Source organism: Plecotus auritus, assembly GCF_963455305.1.
Source record: "Plecotus auritus genome assembly, chromosome: 13".
Taxonomy (NCBI): Eukaryota; Metazoa; Chordata; class Mammalia; order Chiroptera; family Vespertilionidae; genus Plecotus; species Plecotus auritus.
The window spans coordinates 12,701,596-12,722,247 of record NC_137779.1 but is presented as its reverse complement, the minus strand read 5'-3'; the positions used below and the strand labels follow the sequence as shown (position 1 = coordinate 12,722,247).

At 38.4% G+C, this 20,652-nt stretch overlaps 1 protein-coding gene across 3 annotated transcripts in view; it reads left to right on the top strand.

Annotated features, from left to right (window-relative positions):
• The window catches only part of IFT81 (intraflagellar transport 81), a 130,528-nt gene that overhangs the window by 89,934 nt on the left and 19,942 nt on the right, over window positions 1-20,652 (top strand). For all 3 annotated transcript variants that reach the window (XM_080650634.1, XM_080650635.1, XM_080650636.1), the window contains 6 exons: window positions 380-543; window positions 1,858-1,953; window positions 3,327-3,473; window positions 13,012-13,161; window positions 17,848-17,976; window positions 19,186-19,275. In XM_080650634.1, the coding sequence (XP_080506760.1) occupies window positions 380-543; window positions 1,858-1,953; window positions 3,327-3,473; window positions 13,012-13,161; window positions 17,848-17,976; window positions 19,186-19,275 (776 nt within the window). The remainder of the gene's footprint in view (window positions 1-379; window positions 544-1,857; window positions 1,954-3,326; window positions 3,474-13,011; window positions 13,162-17,847; window positions 17,977-19,185; window positions 19,276-20,652) is intronic.

Below are 20,652 nucleotides of genomic sequence, written 5' to 3'. Positions count from 1 at the left end.
CTTGATTTTATACACAGATATGATATTATACAGATAGATATACTAGGTATTTTGACAGATATGCCCTACTCTACAGGTCTTTTTAAAAATATATTTTTTTATGGATTTAAGAGAGGAAGGGAGAGGGAGAGAGAGAGACACATCAATGATGAGAGAGAATCATTGATTGGTTGCCTCCTGCACGCCCCCTATTGGGGATCAAGCCCACAACCCAGGCATGTGCCCTTGACCAGAATCAAACCTAGGACCCTTCAGTATGCAGGTCAATGCTCTATCCACTGAGCCAAACCGGCTAGGGCCAGGTCTTATATTTTAAATATACAGAATGTCATTGTACCTGTTCTCTTGGGCTGAATATTCATTTATTTTCTTTTCAAAGGTTTAATGAAGAGACTAGAGGAGGAGATAAAGTTTAATTCATATATGGTCACTGAAAAATTTCCTAAAGAATTAGAGAACAAGAAAAAAGAATTGCATTTTTTACAAAAAGTGGTGTCAGAGCCTGCTATGGGCCATTCTGATCTTCTTGAACTTGAATCTAAAGTAAGTGACAATCATCTTTTCATAGTTTCCAATTTTATCTTATCCTTAGTCCCGTGTAAAGTATGTGAACTGCTTTCTATAGTGTCCAATTCTTGGCTCTTAAGTTAACCTGCCCTAAGAGTTGATAGCCCTTATAAGGAGTTGCTCTTTATGAGAAATTACAGCATGTAATGCTGTTACTTACAATACATGATTTATGAAAACTTAGTCAATTGATTAGGAAACTAAGTAACTTGGACATATAAATTAATGCATATGATAGACTCATAGGTTTATGTATTCATAATATATAATTGGTTAACATAATGTATTCATATAACAAGATGGCAACTTTTAAATATCAATAATTTTTATTTGCAAGAATAATATTGTAGCAATTTTATATTTAAAGCCTAATTAGTTATTAGCCTTTTATGCCAGCTTTGGAATTACTAAATTTTTTTGTAATGTTCATTGAAACCTGGTATCATATTATAACACTTTTGCTCCCTAGCAACAAAACACTAATCAAATGTGTATTTTTTAAAAATACCAAATATCATGAAAACTGAGCCATTTTGATTTGCTAATCCTTCAATGTGCTCAACAGCCATTAACAACTAAATATATAATTTTGATCATTTTATTCTTTTAATTTTCTTGTAGAAGTTAGATGACCAAGTCAGATTTGGCTCAAATTTAATGTCATAGAATTAACAAGGAAACTCTAATTTTTTTCAGAGGATAGACAGATATACTGAAAATCATGTAATTTTTTAAAATTTGTTGAGGGACTATATGCTTCTGTGGGCTTAATCAGTTTTATTACATTGGGAAAGGTTTGGATTAATGAGTGGGATAAATGACAGCTATGGGAGAACCACAGATCATTCGAACAGGAAGGTTTTTAGATGTCATCCGTGTCAACTCTCAGCTGGGTTCATGAATTCCTTATACAAATCCCTATGGAACGTTAGTCTGGATTTTATCACTTGCAGTGACTTGCAAGTCACAAGCTAGGAGAGAGGATAACTTCAGATTTTAAAAAATTGTCTTTTTTATAATGTATAAATATTTCATGCTGAATACATTAGGATTATTTAGACATGGATGGTTAAATCCATGTAAGTAATAATACTGTGTAAAATTTATCACGAACCACGAAATGTTCATTATTTCTAAAAGTAATCATAACAACCCACTCATAACATTAATGGGACCATCTAATCACTGATGATAAGAACTATAAATTCAAAGCTTGGCTGGGCCACTTGTCCCTTAGTTTGTGTAATCATAGGGAGAGACTTAACCTGTTTTATTTTCATGCTGTTTTAGATAAATGAAATAAATACACAGATCAATCAGCTGATTGAAAAGAAAATGTTGAGAAATGAGCCAATTGAAGGCAAACTCTCACTATATAGGCAACAGGTAAGCCCATTCTTTTGGCCCACTTAGCTCTGAGCATCTTCATAAACACCACAGGCTGTGTTATCTGTAGTGTTAAAGTGAGAAGGAAGAAAGCAATCAATGTTCTTCTGTCATTGCTAATCTCCAGATTATAACAAGGAATTTATGGAAAAAACTACAAAAGACTCGTGTTCAAGTTTGAAATGCAATACACCGGATAATGCTTAGTTTCCTTCGCATCTGCCAACTGTGGTGATAGGGCTATTTGTGTTTATATCTGTGAATGTGGAATTTGATTATTTAAATGAAAGGTTACTTTAAGTGATATAAGTAAAAATATTTGTAATCTTTAATGAATTAAAGGCAATATACTGTTTCAAGTTTAAAGTTAGTTTGCAAGAATAGAATGAATTAAATTTTAGTGCTAAGGCATTTATCATTTTTTCCCACAACTATTAGATCATGAGATTATATATATTGTAATGTATTTCTAGACCAAAGAGTCAGATGAAAGCCATGGATTCTCTGAAAAGAACCCAGGCAGGAGTTTAGTGTGAAGAGCATTCGGTAACCTCAGTAAATACCGAGCTACATAACAAAGCATTATTCAAGGATGTTAGAATTTTTAAAAACCATTGACAGTAGAAAATTTCAACCGTATACCAAGGTAGAGAAGGTAGTTCAGTAAACCCTCATGTTTCCCTAAGTTATAGCAATCATGGCCTTCTTGTGTCATTTCTACCGCCAGCCCAACTGGATTATTTTGAAGTAAATCTTAGATTTAATATCATTTCATCTATAAATTTTTCAGAATGTATCACCAGAAAGTAAGGTTTTAAAATTTTAATTCCAACAACATATCACATAACCTACTATTTTTAAAGTTCACCTGTGTTTTAGCATGTATCAATACCTCATTCCTTATTATTGCTGGATAACGTCCCATTGTATGGATACTTTCACATTTTGTTTACTCATTCATCCGTTGATGGGCATTTGGGTTGTTCCTACTTTCTGGCTATTATAAATAATGCAGTTATGGACATTTTAATACAAGTTTTTGTGTGGAAATATGTTTTCATTTCCCTTGGCTGTATTTCCAGGAGTGGAGTTGCGGGTTCATATGATAATTCTGTATTTAACACTGAGGAAATGCCAAACTGCTTTCCTATGAGCTATACCATTTTACATTCCCACCAACAGTGTATGAAGTTTCTGATTTCTCCACATTCTTGCCAATACTTGTTATTATCTGTCTTTTTTATTGTAGCCATCCTAGTGGATATGCTTACATCGAAATTTTAGCTTGGTAAACTAAAACAGAGAATTTCAAAATTTAACAGAATGTTGATTGGATATGTTTTATTTTACATTGGCATTTAATGCTCAATTAGGCATCCATCATTTCACGTAAAAAAGAAGCAAAAGCTGAGGAACTGCAGGAAACAAAGGAGAAGTTAGCCAGCCTAGAGCGGGAGGTGTCTGTGAAGACAAACCAGGCCCGGGAGTTTGATGGCACTGAAGTTTTGAAGGGAGATGAGGTAAGTTGAGGTCTCTCATGTGACAGGGATATGAGTATTGTTCTTGTTTGAAACCATGAATGCTTTTGCCTTTTTTAAATTTTGAAAGTCAATAATGGGAAGTTAGTATTATTTTATGAAACCTCTTTATATATAACGCAAAACTCTGTGTAGTAATATTAAAATATTCTTGATGTACAATGACAGATCTTAATGATTTTATGAGCTAATATTCCAAATTTCTACTCTTTAATTAAGTGGGTTTATACTGGGTTTATTTTATAAAACTGAAATCAAATGAGTAGGAACAGATAAGAAAAAATTCATAATTGTTGATAAATGTAATTTCATAGAGGGCTGAGAACAATCACCACTAAGTTACTTTGTCAGTGTGTTTGACCAGTTGCACTGACACCATTAAAATGACTTCATTGTGGATGTTTACAAAGTTTAAAAATACAGTTATATCTTGCATTGCTACATACACTTCAAATTTTGAACAGTGCTTTAACAGCTGTTATTTATCATTTTGTCAAGCTCATGAGATTAGTAGTAGGACAAGTAATAATTATTGTTTATAGGTGATTAAACTCAAGTACCAAAAATATAATTCCCCACCTCCTTTTTATAAAGTTAGCTCAAAAAAGAATGAAGGAAGGAAGGAAAATATCTTCAACTCAGTGCTTTTTTTTTTTTTTTTTAGCAAATCAAGTGGTAGATCACATTTTAATCTTAAACATTGCTTTACCACCTCTTACAGCTTTGTTATTTTGCATTAGCTAAGAGGCCTCAGCAAAAGCTACTTTGAAAAGCTGCTCTGTCCAGACCTCATTTTGGCTTTCAAAAGTTGTTGAATTCATACTGTTACAGATTTGCAGTGAACCTTCACTGTGCCAAACACTTTTTTCTGTGGTGCTTCTTTCTGATTGTAACCTCCCAATATACCTTTTAGCTTATTGGGGAAGTGGTAGGTTTTCAAAAGTCAGCGCTTGATTGAAACATTCCTTTGGCTTTTAACATCCACTTCCAGATTGCTTTGAGACATGGGAGTATTTTAAATGATACTTGGAAGCCAACAGCATGTGCTTCGTGACATCCTTGCTAGCCAAGAAAAAAAAAGATTAATTATGCAGCAATTTTGCTTTATAAGAGAACATGTTATCTTCTAGCATTTTTATCTATTCTTAAGAAAATGCTGCCCAATTGACAGGAAATAGTAATTGCTATGGCCACATTTGGCATGAGTAGTGCTTATAATTCAGCGTTAGCTATTCCCTGTATGCAAATAGAGGCACAAGAATCTAGTGCCAAGCTATTAGCCTTTATTTATTTTTAAGTTTTTAAAAAATATATTTTTATTGATTTCAGAGAGGAAGGGAGAGGGAGAGAGAATCATTGATTGGCTGCCTCCTGCATGCCCCCTACTGGGGACTGAGCCTGAAACCTGTGCATGTGCCCTGACTGGGAATCAAACCACAACCTCCTCGTTCATAGGTTGATGCTCAGCCACTGAGCCACACCAGCTGGCTATTAGCCTTTATTTGTGACTAAATATATTGTAAAAGAGAAGTATCTGATGACAGAAAACGCATCCTTTTTTTTAAGGGGAAGAAGCTAACTTTGGAAATCGTAAAGTCAAGTTAATTTTTAAGCAATGGCCAGAAACTAGAACAAATCAAGTAAACCACTTACTTGGCAGTTACCTAAAAGAACAGAGGGTATTGGGGAACATTCAGCATAATTTTATAGTATCAAATCTTACTAGACAAATTTTATTTTCTACTTTGATAAAGTGATGGGCCAAATGGACAAAAGGGAGAAAGTTTATTATACTTACAATTATATAATGTAGATGGACTTTACTGGGGTTTCATTTGATACCACATGGTAACCATCAAAAAAATTATGTTCTTTGCCACTCATCTGTTTACACAGTAGGTGAGAGAGTATCAAGAAGTAGTAGGGTCCTGGACAGTGTGCTCAGTGGTTAGAGCATCCACCCTTGCACCAAAGATTCTCGGGTTTGATCACCAGCCTCATTGTGGCACCAAGAGTGTACAAGAGTATATGTTTCCTCTCTTACTGAAAACTCTCCACCACACTTGATCCTCAATCTTTTAATTTTGGCATTCTGACAATATTTTGCTTTAATTTTCATTTTTCTTGATTAAGAATTAGATTGAATATCTGTCCACATACATATTTGGTCATTTCTATTTCTTCTGTCATTTTTCTGTTTATTTCTCCATTTTTTTCTAATGGATTGTGTTTCCCTATCTATCATATATATTTTTTTTAATATATTTTATTGATTTTTTACAGAGAGGAAGGGAGAGGGATAGAGAGTTAGAAACATCGATGAGAGAGAAACATCGATCAGCTGCCTCCTGCACACTCCCTACTGGGGATGTGCCTGCAACCAAGGTACATGCCCTTGACTGGAATCGAACCTGGGACCTCTCAGTCCGTAGGCCGACGCTCTATCCACTGAGCCAAACCGGTTAGGGCTATCTATCATATTTTTACATATATTCTGGATCATAATCTGGATAATTGTTTTCTTCTAATCTGTTAACTGTCTCTTTCTATACAGAGTCTTTTGTCACACAGAGGGTTTCTTCTTCCTCCCCAAACAGCTTTATTGAGATATACGTAGCACATCTTGTTGCTGTTATTCAAGTTATGATAACTTCAAATATTGGGACATGATTTTAATATTAAGTGACTTCAGTTTTCCATAATTTGGAAAGTTTTAAAAATCTTTACATAGAAATATCTTACTTTATGCAGATTCATTGTGAGAAGAGATAGAAAGACAGTATGGTAGCAAGTATAGTAGTTAATGGTCATGATTATGACTCTGAGGTGTCAGTCAAAGGTTGCTGTGATCAGTATGATTTTTTTAAGATAACATAAAACTTAAGTAACCTCTCTTCCAGGAAGCATAGCCTGTAATTATTTTCCCAGCTCACACCTCACAACCCTCATGTGTATTCATGTGTGTGGTAACACAGAGAACAGTTAAGATCACTTGCTCAGTTTCTGCCTCCCCTAAGAAACCAGTCAGCTCCATGACGACTGGGGCATATCTCGTGCTCACTACCATTTACTTGATAGCTGGCCTGTAATAGGCACTCGGTAAATGTATAGAAAACCCAGATAAAAATGTATAACTAATATAATCTAATATAGACATATTCTTTCATAGAAAGATGAAAATATTAAAAATATCTTGGTACTTCAGTTGATAAGAAAAATTATTTTATGTAACTCTTCATCCTAACCATAATTGTTTATTTCATTGTTAGACAAAGTAATTTTTAAATACCTGCCCACAGCCCTGGATGGTGAGGTTCAGTTGGTTGAGGATCATCCTCTGTGTGTGGAAAGGTTCTGGGTTCGATTCTGAGTCAGGGCACATACCCGGGTTGCAGGTTCCATCCTCTGTTGGGGGTCAATGTTTTGCTCTCACATCAATGTTCCCTCTCTCCCTCTCCCTTCCTCACTCTCTCTCTCTCTCTCTCTCTCTCTCTCTCAAATCAATAAAAAAGCATGTCCTGCCCTAACTGGTTTGGCTCAGTGGATAGAGCTTGGGCCTGTGGACTGAAGGGTCCCAGGTTCGATTCCGGTCAAGGGCATGTACCTTGGATGTGGGCTCATCCCCAGTTGGGGGCATGCAGGAGGCAGCTGATCGATGTTTCTCTCTCATCGATGTTTCTAACTCTCCCTCTCCCTTCCTCTCTGTAAAAAATCAATAAAATATATTTTTTTAAAAAAAAGCATGTCCTCTGGTGAGTATTTTTATAAATCCTATATAATAAAAGCCTAATATGCAAATCTACCAAAGGGCGGAACAACCAGTGGAATGACCAGTCGCTATGATGCACACTGACCACCAGGGTGCAGATGCTTAACGCAGGAGCTTCCCCCAGCCCGCAGGCCCCAGGCCAGTAAAGGTGGGTGCCAGCAGGCACCCCCCCCCGCCCCGATTGTTCCACCGGTTGCCCCGCAGAGGGAGGTGACCGGCAGTGGAAGGTGACCGGCAGGGGGACAGTGCCGGCGAGTGGGGGGCAGTGCCCGGCTGGCCAAGGCAGGTGCAAGTGGGGAGCCCCGATCACCCTGCTGGTTGCCCCAGAGATTGGTCCTGATCGCCTGCCAGGCCTAGGGATCCTACCCGTGCATGAATTTCATGCTCTGGGCCTCTAGCAAATAAACAAATGCCTGGCCATAAACCTATATTTGCCATTTAATATGATAGCTTCCAGTCAGTTCTTTTGGTAAGTGATGAGTTTTTCGCTTTCATAGGCAATCTGAGCTTGATGACTTGTTTCACTTACTGGAAGAGTGAAAAATAGAACTTATGCTTCTTGTAGTAATGCTACATGGCTGCTGTCTTAATCACCCTGATCTCTCTATTAGCAAAGCAAACAGAAAGCAGCCCCAGTGATGCAGTGCCCCCTTCCCAGAGCTGTCATTCAAATGATGAATGCATGCCTTTTAGGTCTGAACTTTTTTATAGCAACAAATGAACCTCTGGTTAAGGTTCTGTTGGCGCTTCATGCATTGAAAGGTCTTTCCTGGTTTGTGGTGCATGGGTATAAGTCCATTGTGTTTTCTCCCCTAAGCATTACAAGAGCTCAGCTGTTTTGCTGTCAATATCTACTTAAAAAATGTGCTTACTCAAATAATATTTATAAGCAGCTTTAAAAAGGCCCAGCCAAGCCCAGCTGGCATGACTCTGGTTGTGTGTCAACCTATGAACCAGGAGGTCATGGTTCGATTCCCAGTCAGGGCACATGATTCCCTCTCATTGATGTTTCTGTCTTTCTCTCCCTCTGCCTTCTTCTCTGAAATCAATATATATATATATATATATATGTATGTATATATAATTTTTTTAAAGGCCCAACCAATTCATTCTACAGCTACCGACTGCAATCCTAAAATCCTAGAGCTAAATTGAAAAGATTATGAAATCTTTAAATACTTCAAAGAGAAGCATAATGAAGATAAGGGAATCCTGGCAAGATTTACTTCAGCTGTCAGATCCCAAAAAATTAGGAATCAAATTTTGGCACTTGTAATTGAATCATCACCTTCCAAGTGAGCCAAGGCAAACCTGTGATATTTTTAGAACCTTTCAAATCACATTGTGCTCTTTAGAGTTCATAGCAGGACCTGAGGCCCCTAAAATTTTCTAAGAGTTGGAACAAAACAGAATCAAATAAATTAGGCTCAGTGCACTGTAATAGAAGTAGCATATTACATATGCAGTCTAGGTAATTCCACAATTTTAACCCCAAATTTGAAAACTTTTCATAGAAATTAGTTTGTGAGATTTAACTGCTTGGACAGCAGTTGAAAACCCCATCTGAGATATAAATCAAGTCTTCCTAGCTGTGTGGTGGTGATTTGATTTGTAATAGAAACATAGAGACCTTGGGAGGTATGATTGACTGTGTTTCACAGATTGGTGTTCCTGTGCCACAAGTTTCTGTTAAACAATTTTCTACCAGAATGTATCATATTGCTTATTATAAACTCTCTCAAGAATTAGCAGTTAATTATCCACTACCATATGGAGGCAATTATATTGTTTATGCTTGGCTTGGTGAGATCTTTCTAATTTAAAGTTTAAAACGTCATACTAACAGGTGGTAAAGGTTAACATAGTATTTGTATGTGTGTTTAGATATATGGAACTAGTTATGATAGGTGATTTGGAAAGACTGTCATTTTAGCAGAAAACAAAGGTTACTGTGAAACTTTTTTATTGCCTTAAAGCAAGTAGCAGTTATCAGACCAGACTTCAGGGAATCCAAATGATTTATGACATGAAGTTGACATGAAAAGATAGTCTTTTCAGGTTTTCTGCAAGTCTGAATTTAGACAGGATACAAGACACTGACAAATGGGCAAAAAAATTGTGGCCATTGGGTATAGTCATGCTATTCTTGAACAGTTGCTGTTATTTCATTGCACACCTAACTTTCTTGGGCCTCGGGTTCTTGACCATATAAAGTACTTATTATATGGTTGTCTTATAAAGTCCTTGCAGCTAATTACTGTGGAAATAGTTGTCCTGTAAGATGTCGAGGTGAAAAGTTTGCAGCAGGAATAGAGATTCCTGTTTCTACATAAATATCCAGAATGATGTCTGGAATCCAATAATACTTTTGAGCTCCAGATAAGCTTTAAAGGCATCTAAATGTTTCATACTTAGGGAAATAGGCTGCCTTGCCCATTTAAAAAGCTAGCCCAGATTTTGATCATTACTATGAAAGGTTCTAAAATATATTAAATGGATAAGAGGAGAAAGAACATCTGCCAAATTTCGTTTTGATCACTAAGGAGATGAGTCGGTAAAATTGGTCCCAAAGCCAGAAGCTAGCGCTATAAAGCATTAATCTTACTGATTTCAGCACCTAAAATGATGGCTGCTCTTTCTTAAATGACAAATTTAGATTACAAATGTGTATTGGTCCAAATGATTAGCAATAGCTGCTATAATGGGCCTTCCTGCTCAGTGACAAGCTTTATAGTTCAGTTAAATAACAAATTTGTCTGATTGACCTGCTACTGCTATAGTACACTATAGAAAGCCTTTTCCTTAATATCTCAAGGATTCATTGTAAATCCCTATAGATGTACAATGAACACAAGAAAAAAGTGAAATTCCCTAATAAAGAAATGGAAATTAAAAGTAAGATTATCTTTTACATATAAAATTGACAATTATAAAAAGTACCATAAATAGATTTTGAAAGGCAGAATGTGTCAAAACCCTATTTCCTTTTTTTTTTTTTTTAATATATGTTATTGATATTTCACAGAGAGGAAGGGAGAGGGATAGAGAGCTAGAAACATTGATGAGAAAGAAACATCGATCAGCTGCCTCCTGCACAGCCCCCACTGGGGATGTGCCCGCAACCAAGGTACATGCCCTTGACCGGAATCGAACCCGGGACCTCTCAGTCCGCAGGCCGACGCTCTATCCACTGAGCCAAACCGGTTTTGGCCCTATTTCCTTTTTTAAAAAAATATATTTTATTGATTTTTTACAGAGAGGAAGGGAGAGGGAGAGAGAGTTAGAAACATCAATGAGAGAAAAACATCAATCAGCTGCCTCCTGCACACCCCCTAGTGGGGATGTGCCCGCAACCAAGGTACATGCCCTTGACCGGAATCGAACCTGGGATCCTTGAGTCCGCAGGCCGACGCTCTATCCACTGAGCCAAACCGGTTAGGGCCCTATTTCCTTTTGACCATTTCTGGAAATATGTCCTATAGAAATTATTAAGAATGTGTCTAACCTGGCTGGCATGGCTTAGTGCTTGAGTATTGACCTATGAACCAGGAGGTCGTGGTTCAATTTCCAGTCAGGGCAAATGCCTAGGTTTTGGGCTCTATCCCCAGTGGGAGATGTGCAGGAGGCAGCCAGTCAATGATTCTCTCTCATTATTAATGGTTCTCTCTCTTTCTTACTCTCCCTTCCTCTCTGAAATCAACAAAATATATATATATATATATATATATTAGAGGCCCGGTGCATGAATTCATGCATGCGTGGGGTCCGGCTAGCCTGGCCAGGGGGAGGAGACATGGGTGGTTGGCCGGCCTGCCTGCTGGTCAAACTCCTGGTTGAGGGGACAAATTGCGTATTAACCTTTTATTATATAGGATATACACTGAGTGGCCAGATTATTATGCGTTCAGAGATCATAATAATCTGGCCACTCAATGTATATTTTAAATGTGTCTAAAGATTTATATTCAATATGTTCATCATGATTTTATTTTTATAATTTGAGAATTCAGAAATAATCTGAAATCCAAATTATAGAAGTGTTAAAAAAAACTGAACTGAGTACATTTAAAAAATCTTACTGGCTTTATTCATCTCTTCATGAATCAGGCAGCATCCCTTTTAGTCAGAGAGGAGCTCTAAGGAGCTGTACAAAATGGAAGACTTCTATAGACAGAAGGGAGCTGGCCAAGCAAAAAGGGGATTGGTTGTGGCAAGGTCATCTTCCTTTAGGGAACAGCAGGGGTCTAGATTACCTTACTAGAAGTGACTAGGTCATTCCTGGTGGACTGGTTTAAGATTCCATTCCTGGGAGAGGCTGCAATTGTAATTAAGTTAGGTATTAAGTCTTGGTTTGGTGACAGTGGGGCTTAAGTGACTTGTGTTTTCTCCCTCTCTTAAAAAAAATTTTTTTTTTTAATTGATTTCAGGGAGGAAGGGAGAGGGAGAGAGAGGTAGAAACATCAGTAATGAAAGAGAATCCTTGATCGGCTGCCTTCTGCACATCTCCCACTGGAGATTGAGCCCATAACCCGGACGTGTGCCCTAAGGGGGAATCAAATCGTGAGCTCCTGGTTCATAGGTCGACGGTCAATCACTGAACCACACAGGCCAGGCTGTTTTCTCTTTTTTTTAACAGAAGAAACTTGCAATGGAAGAAAAACATGGATAATGCATTTTCTTTCCCCTAGTTCCTTGGGGTAGGAGAGCCCTCAGAGTGCCTTGATAGCCACCTGTTGCTTAATTGAATGGAACCATGATTAATCTGACCCCAACTACCCTTCCCTTAAGTAGTTTGTCCAATGAACGTCAAATAACAACCAATCAGCAGAGAGCACATGGAGTAATTGGTGGGTTTGTTCTTTTACCAAAAACATTTATAGCTTTTAAAATAGTTCTGGAGCACAGCAAGATAGAGAAGGGGAAATTGGCCTAGATAATACAGAGGATAGCAGATGAATAGGTTTGATTTCATTTTGGGCACTTCGCCCAGGACACTTTTAATAGAACATATTATAGTTACTCTAGGGATTCTGAGTCTGTGGTTATCTCAGGCTTACACATTTATTCTTTAAAAGGAAAAATTGCAAGTTAATAGACTCTAGGTATATTGGCATGACTTAAAATTTTAAAACCATTACTATAATCCAACCATTGATAATTTGCTGTGTGTGGGCTGAATTCCTTAATATTAAAACGAACTTAATCATGGATAGAAAAATATTTTGAACTTCCTTCCTCTAAAACACAATGTGTTCTGTATTTCTTTCAAAGTTTAAATCAACTTTAGAATGATGTCTAAACTAGGAATTAAAAGTTATTTTTATGTGAAGAATTTTTAATATTACTATTTTTAAGGGCATTTTTAAAATACTCAGGAACGAATCAAGTCTTTAAGGGGAAAAATGTACTAAATTTTAGAAATGTTATACTTCCTATTTTACTACCTTACAAATTTAGAATTACTGACCTTGGATTTAGCTGTATAACTTAAAAGGAAAAATACTGATAGTAATAAGAGTTTTACATAGGATTTACACTATTTAGATGGATCAAAAAATTAAAACATACACAAAGTATGTTTAATCAGGCAGTTAGTCTTTTAAAGTTTTCTAATAAAACTAAGTTATTATTATATACTTGGGACATGTGTTAGACAGTAGAAAATAAAATGTTTCTAATACATTGAGATTATATGTGATATTTAGCAACTACCTTTCTACTCATTAAACTACATATTGTGTTCTTTTACAGTTCAAGCGATATGTCAGTAAACTTCGAAGCAAGAGTACAGTTTTCAAAAAGAAGCATCAGATAATAGCTGAATTTAAAGCTGAGTTCGGTCTCTTACAGAGGACAGAAGAACTCCTTAAACAACGTCTTGAAAATATTCAGCATCAACTGGTAACACAGTATTATCTTGGGGTGCTAAAATTACAAATGCCAGGAGGTTTATGGGTTATAGCTCTATGGTTTTTAATAGAAAAATCATACAATTATTGTTTTTTTCTGATTAATTACAGAGATGTCATATAAGCTGATTCGTTTATGTTTAATGTAGCAGGAAGCAGTTTTGTTTTTTTACCCCTGCCCTCAGGAAGCACTCTTATGCTTGCTGACTTTGGGGTAATTAATAGCCTTATGATGTCCTGCAATATAATAACTCCTTTCATCCACCGGCATGAGGAGCCCAAGTGACAGCATGGTAGCCAGAGCATTAAGTGTAGAGGGTCCCTTCATGTGCCTTCTGGTGGAAGCACGCCCAGCTCTGGAAACCAGAGAAGGGAAGTGTAATTCCTTAAGTGGATAAGTGGGAAACCCGGTGAGTGATAACCCTCATACTTTCAAGACCCATGTGTTCAGTCTGTTTGGAACACAGCTCCTTCAGTGTACACGCCATCCTGAAGACTAGAACTCGCCCCCACAAGCCACCAGTTCCAATCTGGCCACTTAGCTGTCCCTTCACAAGGTCCTTCCTCTGTTCCGTCAGGTCATTTGCTCTCTGGATGGTGTGGTGTGTGGTACAGTGACTGAATCACAAGGTCATGTGCCCACCACCACACCTCCTTTGCCATAAATTAGGTCTCTTGGTCTGAGGTGATATATGTGGGATTCCACATCAGTAGACCAGATACTCTGAGCCCTTGGATAGTGGTGCTGGCTGGACGACTGTTGGCAAGAAAAGCAAACCCTTACCCAGAATATGGGTCAGTGCCAGTCAGGATGAAATGTCTTTTCAGAGCAGGAAGGATCTGATGTTATCATATTGCCACTAAGTAGATGATTGGTTTCCTCAAGGGATGATTCCATACCCAGAGCTCAGGATTGATCTCTGTTGCTGCCATGTCAGATGTGTGGCAGTGGCAGTGGCAATGGCTAGATGGGCATTAGTCAGAGAGAGCCCATGGTATTTTGCCCATGCGTAGCCTCCATCTTTGCCAACATAGCCATTCTGTTCTTGAGCCCATTATCTAAGCACTGGGTGGTTGGTGACAGAGGCTGGCTGACACTAGAAGGTGGCGGTTTCAATTCCTGGTCAGCGCGAGTATGGAAAACAACTGATTGATGTTTCACTCGCTCACTCTCTCCCTTCCTTCCTCTAAGATTAATTTTTTAAAAAATTCCTTTATCTGAGCCCTCCAACAAGCCTCCCATGTCATTCATTCATTCATTTATTTATTTATTTAAATTCTGAACACCCTTATTTATTTATTTATTTATTTATTTTTAAATCTTCATTGTTCAGATTATTACAGTTGTTCCTCTTTTTCCCCCCCATAGTTCCCCTCCAACCGGTTCCCACCCCACCCTCTGCCCTTACCCCTCCACACACTGTCCTCATCCATAGGTGTATGATTTTTGTCCAGTCTCTTCCAGCACCCCCACACCCCTTTCCCCCCTGAGAATTGTCAGTCCACTCCCTTTCTATGCTCCTGATTCTATTATATTCACCAGTTTATTCTGTTCATCAGATTTTTTATTCACTTGATTTTTAGATTCACTTGTTGATAGATATGTATTTGTTGTTCATAATTTTTATCTTTACCTTTTTCTTCTTCTTCCTCTTCTTAAAGAATACCTTTCAGCATTTCATAGAATACTGGTTTGGCGGTAATGAACTCCTTTAGCTTTTTCTTATCTGTGAAGCTCTTTATCTGCCCTTCAATTCTGAATGATAGCTTTGCTGGGTAGAGTAATCTTGGTTGTAGAAGTTCTTGCTATTCATCACTTTGAATATTTCTTGCCACTCCCCTCTGGCCTGCATAGTTTCTGTTGAGAAATCAGCTGACAGTCGTGTGGGTGCTCCCTTGTAGGTAACTAACTGTTTTTCTCTTGCTGCTTTTAATATTCTCTCTTTGTCTTTTGCTCTTGGCATTTTAATTATGATGTGTCTTGGTGTGGTCCTCTTTGGATTCCTTTTGTTTGGGGTTCTGTGCACTTCCTGGACTTGTAAGTCTATTTCTTTCACCAGGTAGGGGAAGTTTTCTGTCATTATTTCTTCAAACAGGTTTTCAGTATCTTGCTCTCTCTCTTCTTCTGGCACCCCCATAATCCGGATGTTGGTACGCTTGAAGTTGTCCCAGAGGCTCCTTACACTATCTTCATATTTTTGGATTCTTTTTTCTGTTTGCTTTTCCGGTTGAGTGTTTTTTGCTTCTTTGTATTTCAAATCTTTGACTTTATTCTTGTGATCCTCTAGTCTGCTGTTGGATCTCTGTATATTATTCTTTATTTCAGTCAGTGTATGCTTAATTTCTAGTTGGTCCTTTTTCATATCCTCAAGGGTCTCACTAAATTTATCGGCGGTTTCTAGAAAATTCTTGAAAAACCTTATAACCGTGGTTTTGAACTCTATATCCAGTAGATTGCTTTCCTCCATTTCTGTCATTTGTGACCTGTTTCTTTGTCTCCGCATTTTGGCTGCTTTTCTGTGTTGATAGAGTGGCTTTGTGTGCTAGGACCCAGTGGCTCAGCCTCCCCAGTTACCTGAGGTGGACACTCTTGGTGCACCCCTTTGTGGCCTGTGTGCACAGTCTTTTTGTAATTAAGCCTTGATTGTTGTTGGTATCACTGGGAGGAATTGACCTCCAGGCCAATTGGCTGTGAGGATCAGCTGTGTCTACGATGGGAGAACTTTTGTGCTGGAGACACCCTTATGGGGCAAGACTTGCTTCATTGGGGCTTTTGGTGCTCACGAGTCTGCCCCTTGAATGTGTCCCTTATGGATCTGAGGAATTGTAATCTGGATGGTCCCACTCTGACCACTGGGTACACTGGCTCTTGGATCTCCAAGGAGGTGCTAAATTTAGCCTCTGCCTGAGGCCACCCAGCAGGAGCTACAGATAGATCTGCAGACTCCTCTTCTTTGGGGTTTGGAGGTGCCCAGATGAGGCCCAGCTGTGAAGCAATGCAAGCTGCTATGGGACCTTGTGCCTTCTTTTGGAAGTTCTGGGGCTCTCTGACCCAGCTGCAGTTTGTTAGGTAATTTTAGATTGCAAAGGGCCAGGCCATTCATATGCAAAAGCCTCTGCGCACAGCTTGGGTGGTGCGGGGTCTCAGTGAATCAACAGGGTGGAGCAAACAGCTATGGCTGATCCTCAGCCCTGCCCTAAGAGGCCCCCGGGTCTCAGTGTCCCTCGGTAATTGCTGCAAGCACCTCTAAGAGAAAGCTGCCCTCGAGTTCCACCCGAAGCCAGGCAGTCCAGTTTCCCTCGTATGAGTCTGGGTCCCCAAAGTCTCGCCCAGAACTGGAGTTCAGAGCAGTCAGGAGTTTGTTTCTCCCTCTGATTGAAAAAGACAACCGCGTCCTCAGTTTCCAGCCCTTTCTGTGTACGCCCGCCTCCATACCTCTGCACTTTACTTCTGCACCTCCTCTGAGTCTCAGTGAGCTTTTCTCTTTCCTTCTAGTTGTAGAATTTCCACTCAACCAGCCTTCCTGTGGTTCTGGATGATGTCCGTTTTGTCTTTTAGTTGTAGTTTTGAAGTGGTTGTGTGAGGCAGCAATTTCAGGTGTTTACCTATGCCGCCATCTTGGTTTCTCCAATTCCTCCCATGTCATTTAAAATAAGTCCAAGTTCTTTCATTGGCCTAAAAATAAGGTAACAATATAATTTATCATCTAAACTAGGACACTTTTGAGAATGCAAAGAACAATAGACATGGACTGAGACTGTCCCAGCAAACCAACTGAGTCCTCTATGATCCCTCCCCACCCCACTGCATTCTCACTGTTTTCAGCTCCACCAGTCTCCCAGCTATTTCGTGAACAGGCCAGGCATGTTCCTGCCTCATGTCTTGTGCACTTGCTGGTCTCCCATGTGTCTACATGGCTTGCTCTCCCACTTTCTTCAGGGCTTTCTCAAATGTCATCTCAGGAAGACCTATAACCACCTTTTACTTAAGATTTCAACCCCACTCTCACCTCACACTGTGTTTTACTTGTTTACATGTTACTTGTTTACTCTCACTAGAAGTAGGCTCTGTGGGCAAGGGGATTTTCCCCCCGTTTTGTTCACTGCCTAGAACTGTGCTTGGCACATTTAGGTATATAACAAATATTGGATGAGTGAGCAAATGTAAATACAATTGGATCACTTGAGAATTCACTCATTCACCAAATATTTATTGAATGTGTCCTGTTTTATATTCTGTGCAAAGTATATAGCACTATTTTAAAGCCTAAGATTAGAACTGCTTCCTATGTACCTGAAGATAGTAAAATTTAATGTGAGTGTATAACGTATAAAGAGATGTTATTATTGTTGAAGTCAATAAGATTATCCTATAGGATTCTAAACTAATTTATTTCATTTACAACTTTAATATTATATGTTAAATATGTATACTTCTTATGGAGTCATTGAGGTTTTGACACCAAATTTGTGGCCACATTTTAAAAAATATATCTTTATTGATTTCAGAAAGAAGGGGAGAGGGAGAGAGAGATAGAAATATCAATAATGAGAGAGAATGATTGATCGGCTGCCTCCTGCACAATTGGGGATTGAGCCCGAAACCCCAGCATATGCCCTAATCCGGAATTGAACCTCCTGGTTCATAGGTTGACCTCTATTTATTCTTTACTTTTAGCAAACCATTGAGGAGAAAAAGGGTATATCTGGATATAGTTACACCCAAGAAGAGCTGGAGAGAGTGTCTGCACTGAAGAGTGAGGTTGATGAAATGAAAGGACGGACCCTGGATGACATGTCTGAAATGGTGATTACACATTTTTAGTGATTTTCTATTGGGTATAGAAGGCAGATATTTTTGTCCAGTTTTCAGTGAAACATTCAGATTTTCATTTCTGCATATTGTTTATATTTTTATCTGTATCAGTCTCTTGAATTTTTGCATTCTAGTAAGGTTGTTCAACTTAAAACAATTTATGCATTTTGTGGTTTTTGAAGTGTGTGGAAGTTATATAAAATTAAGGAAATATTTAAGATAAAAAATAAGTTTTCCCAATCATATCACCCTAATAAAATTATTTTGTTTTTCTGTGTGTCCTTAGTATTGTTCCATATTTAGGGCTGCTGTTTAGCCAGAATGTACTGATACAGCCTCCTGAGGCTTTAGAATATTTAACTCTTTCCTTACTTATTGGTAAATAGCTGCTGCCCCAAACTCTCAGCCTGTCTTATCCACATTGGCCACTCGCCCAGAACCCCAACATCTCACCACAATCTGACTCATAAAAAGATTAACATTGTCCTCACCGATTTGGCTCAGAGGATAGAATGTCGGCCTGTGGACTGAAGGGTCCCAGGTTCGATTCCGGTAAAGGGCACATACCTCGGTGGCAGGCTCAATCCCTGGCCCAAGTCGAGGTGTGTGTCCCTCTCATATCAATGTTTCTCTCTCTCTCTCTGTCTCTCTTTCTCCCTTCCACTCTCTAAAAATCAATAATAAAAAAAAAATATCCTTGGGTGAGGGTTAACAACAACAAAAAAAGATTAACATTGAGCACCATAGAGGCCTGCAAGACTGCCTTCATCTCTATGGATGGTGTCCATTGTGATTGGTTATTTCTTATGCCATTCGGGTTATTAAGTATTTTGAATATCGCTTCATTTATGTTTATATATATTTTATATAACCTACGTAATTACACAATTGTTTTACATAACAACATGATTGTAGTTGTATATAGGCAACTTTTAGTTTGTTTTAGTCATTACTTGTTAGATTATAAATATTTTGCCATATTGGTTTGCACTTAATAATTGACATTTTGAACAGTTCAGTGGTATTCCATCTTATGGAGAAATCAAGATTTACTAAATCACTTCCCTATTGTTTGGCATTAAAGTAATTTATAGTCTTTTTACTCCTATATAACACTTCAATAAATATCTTTATGCATGTAGTATTTTTGTTCTTTTAAATTCTTTTTTTAGATGTCATGTATTTTTTTTTAAATGGCAGGTAAGAAAACTGAATTCACTGGTATCTGAAAAGAAGTCAGCTCTAGCCCCAGTTATAAAAGAACTACGACAGCTGCGTCAAAAATGTCAAGTAGGTGAATTTGATATTGTGATACTGTTACTATTTTATCTGGTTGAGATATAGTAATTAGAATCCTGAATATTTTACTTGGGTAATTTATAGGAAACACATTATTGTTATTATTACTATTATTATATTGATATGACTCTTCAAAAGAGAAGAAGAATGTGACCTGAAAGGTTTCTTTTTAATTTATGCTACTTGGTTTGTCATAAATTATTAGAGGGGGGAGAGAAGGAGAAAAAGGAGTTTAAGTTAAATCACAAATGCTGCCAGATGAGCTTTTTGCTTTAAATCATGTGAGAGCTATAAATATGAAGTCACATTCTTCTGTGGCCAGGTAGAAGCTCAAAGTCTGCCGACAAGTGGTGAGAAGTTTACTTAAATCAATGAACTTACTTTGCTGGGGGGCAAACTCTGATAGCTTATGATAAGTGAGGAAATGCCATTACTTGGAAGCTAATTCTAACCACTGCTTTAAAAGATAAACTATTGGGAGGTAAATGCCCTTCAGAAAGCCAGGTAAGGTGGCCCACACCATTCGGCATGAGTGGTAGTTAATCACCCTCCATGTAGTAATTTCAGGTTTGAATGTGGGCCTGTATTGCATGTGCCTGAGATGGAACCATAGAACTCTTAGCGATTGCCATCCCTCAGAGTCAGAGAAGCAGAATGAAAAATCACACAGATTTGGCCCTAGCATATTTGGCTCAGTGGATAGATCATCAGCCTTTGGACTAAAGGGTCCTGGGTTCGATTCCGGCCAAGGGCACATGGCCGGGTTATGGACTCGATCCCCAGTGAGTGGCGTGCAGGAGGCAGCCGATCGGTGATTCTCTCTCATCATTGATGTTTCTATCTCTCTCCCTCTCCCATCCTCTCTGAAATCAATAAAGAAATATATTTTAAAAAAAGAAAAGAAAAAATTACATAGATTCAGAAGTCAGATAGACATCATTTCCTCTTTATGAAACTACTGCAGAGCCTGAGATAGGTTTAGTGACCTATCCAACTACAGGAGGAGGAAGTGGGAGAGTTTGGGCTTGACTTTGGCATCTATATCATCTTATTTCAAAACCCTTGTTTGTTCCACTACACACTACTGCCATACCAAAAGGAATGGAAGAGACAGGTCTCTGTTCTCTGGCGTTGATGCTCTAATAGATGAGATGGGACAAATACCATCTAATATTATAATTAGCATATTCAAATATGCTAATTGATTCTCACACTGTCGCAAAGATGGTGGTGCCCACAGCCAATAAGGAGGGAATATGCTAATTGCTGCCACACCCTCAAAGATGGTGGCACCCACAGCCACCAGATGGTGGTGCCCAGTCCGCTCAGACCCGCCGGGCAGCAGGCATGCAGCAAGTCCAGACCCGC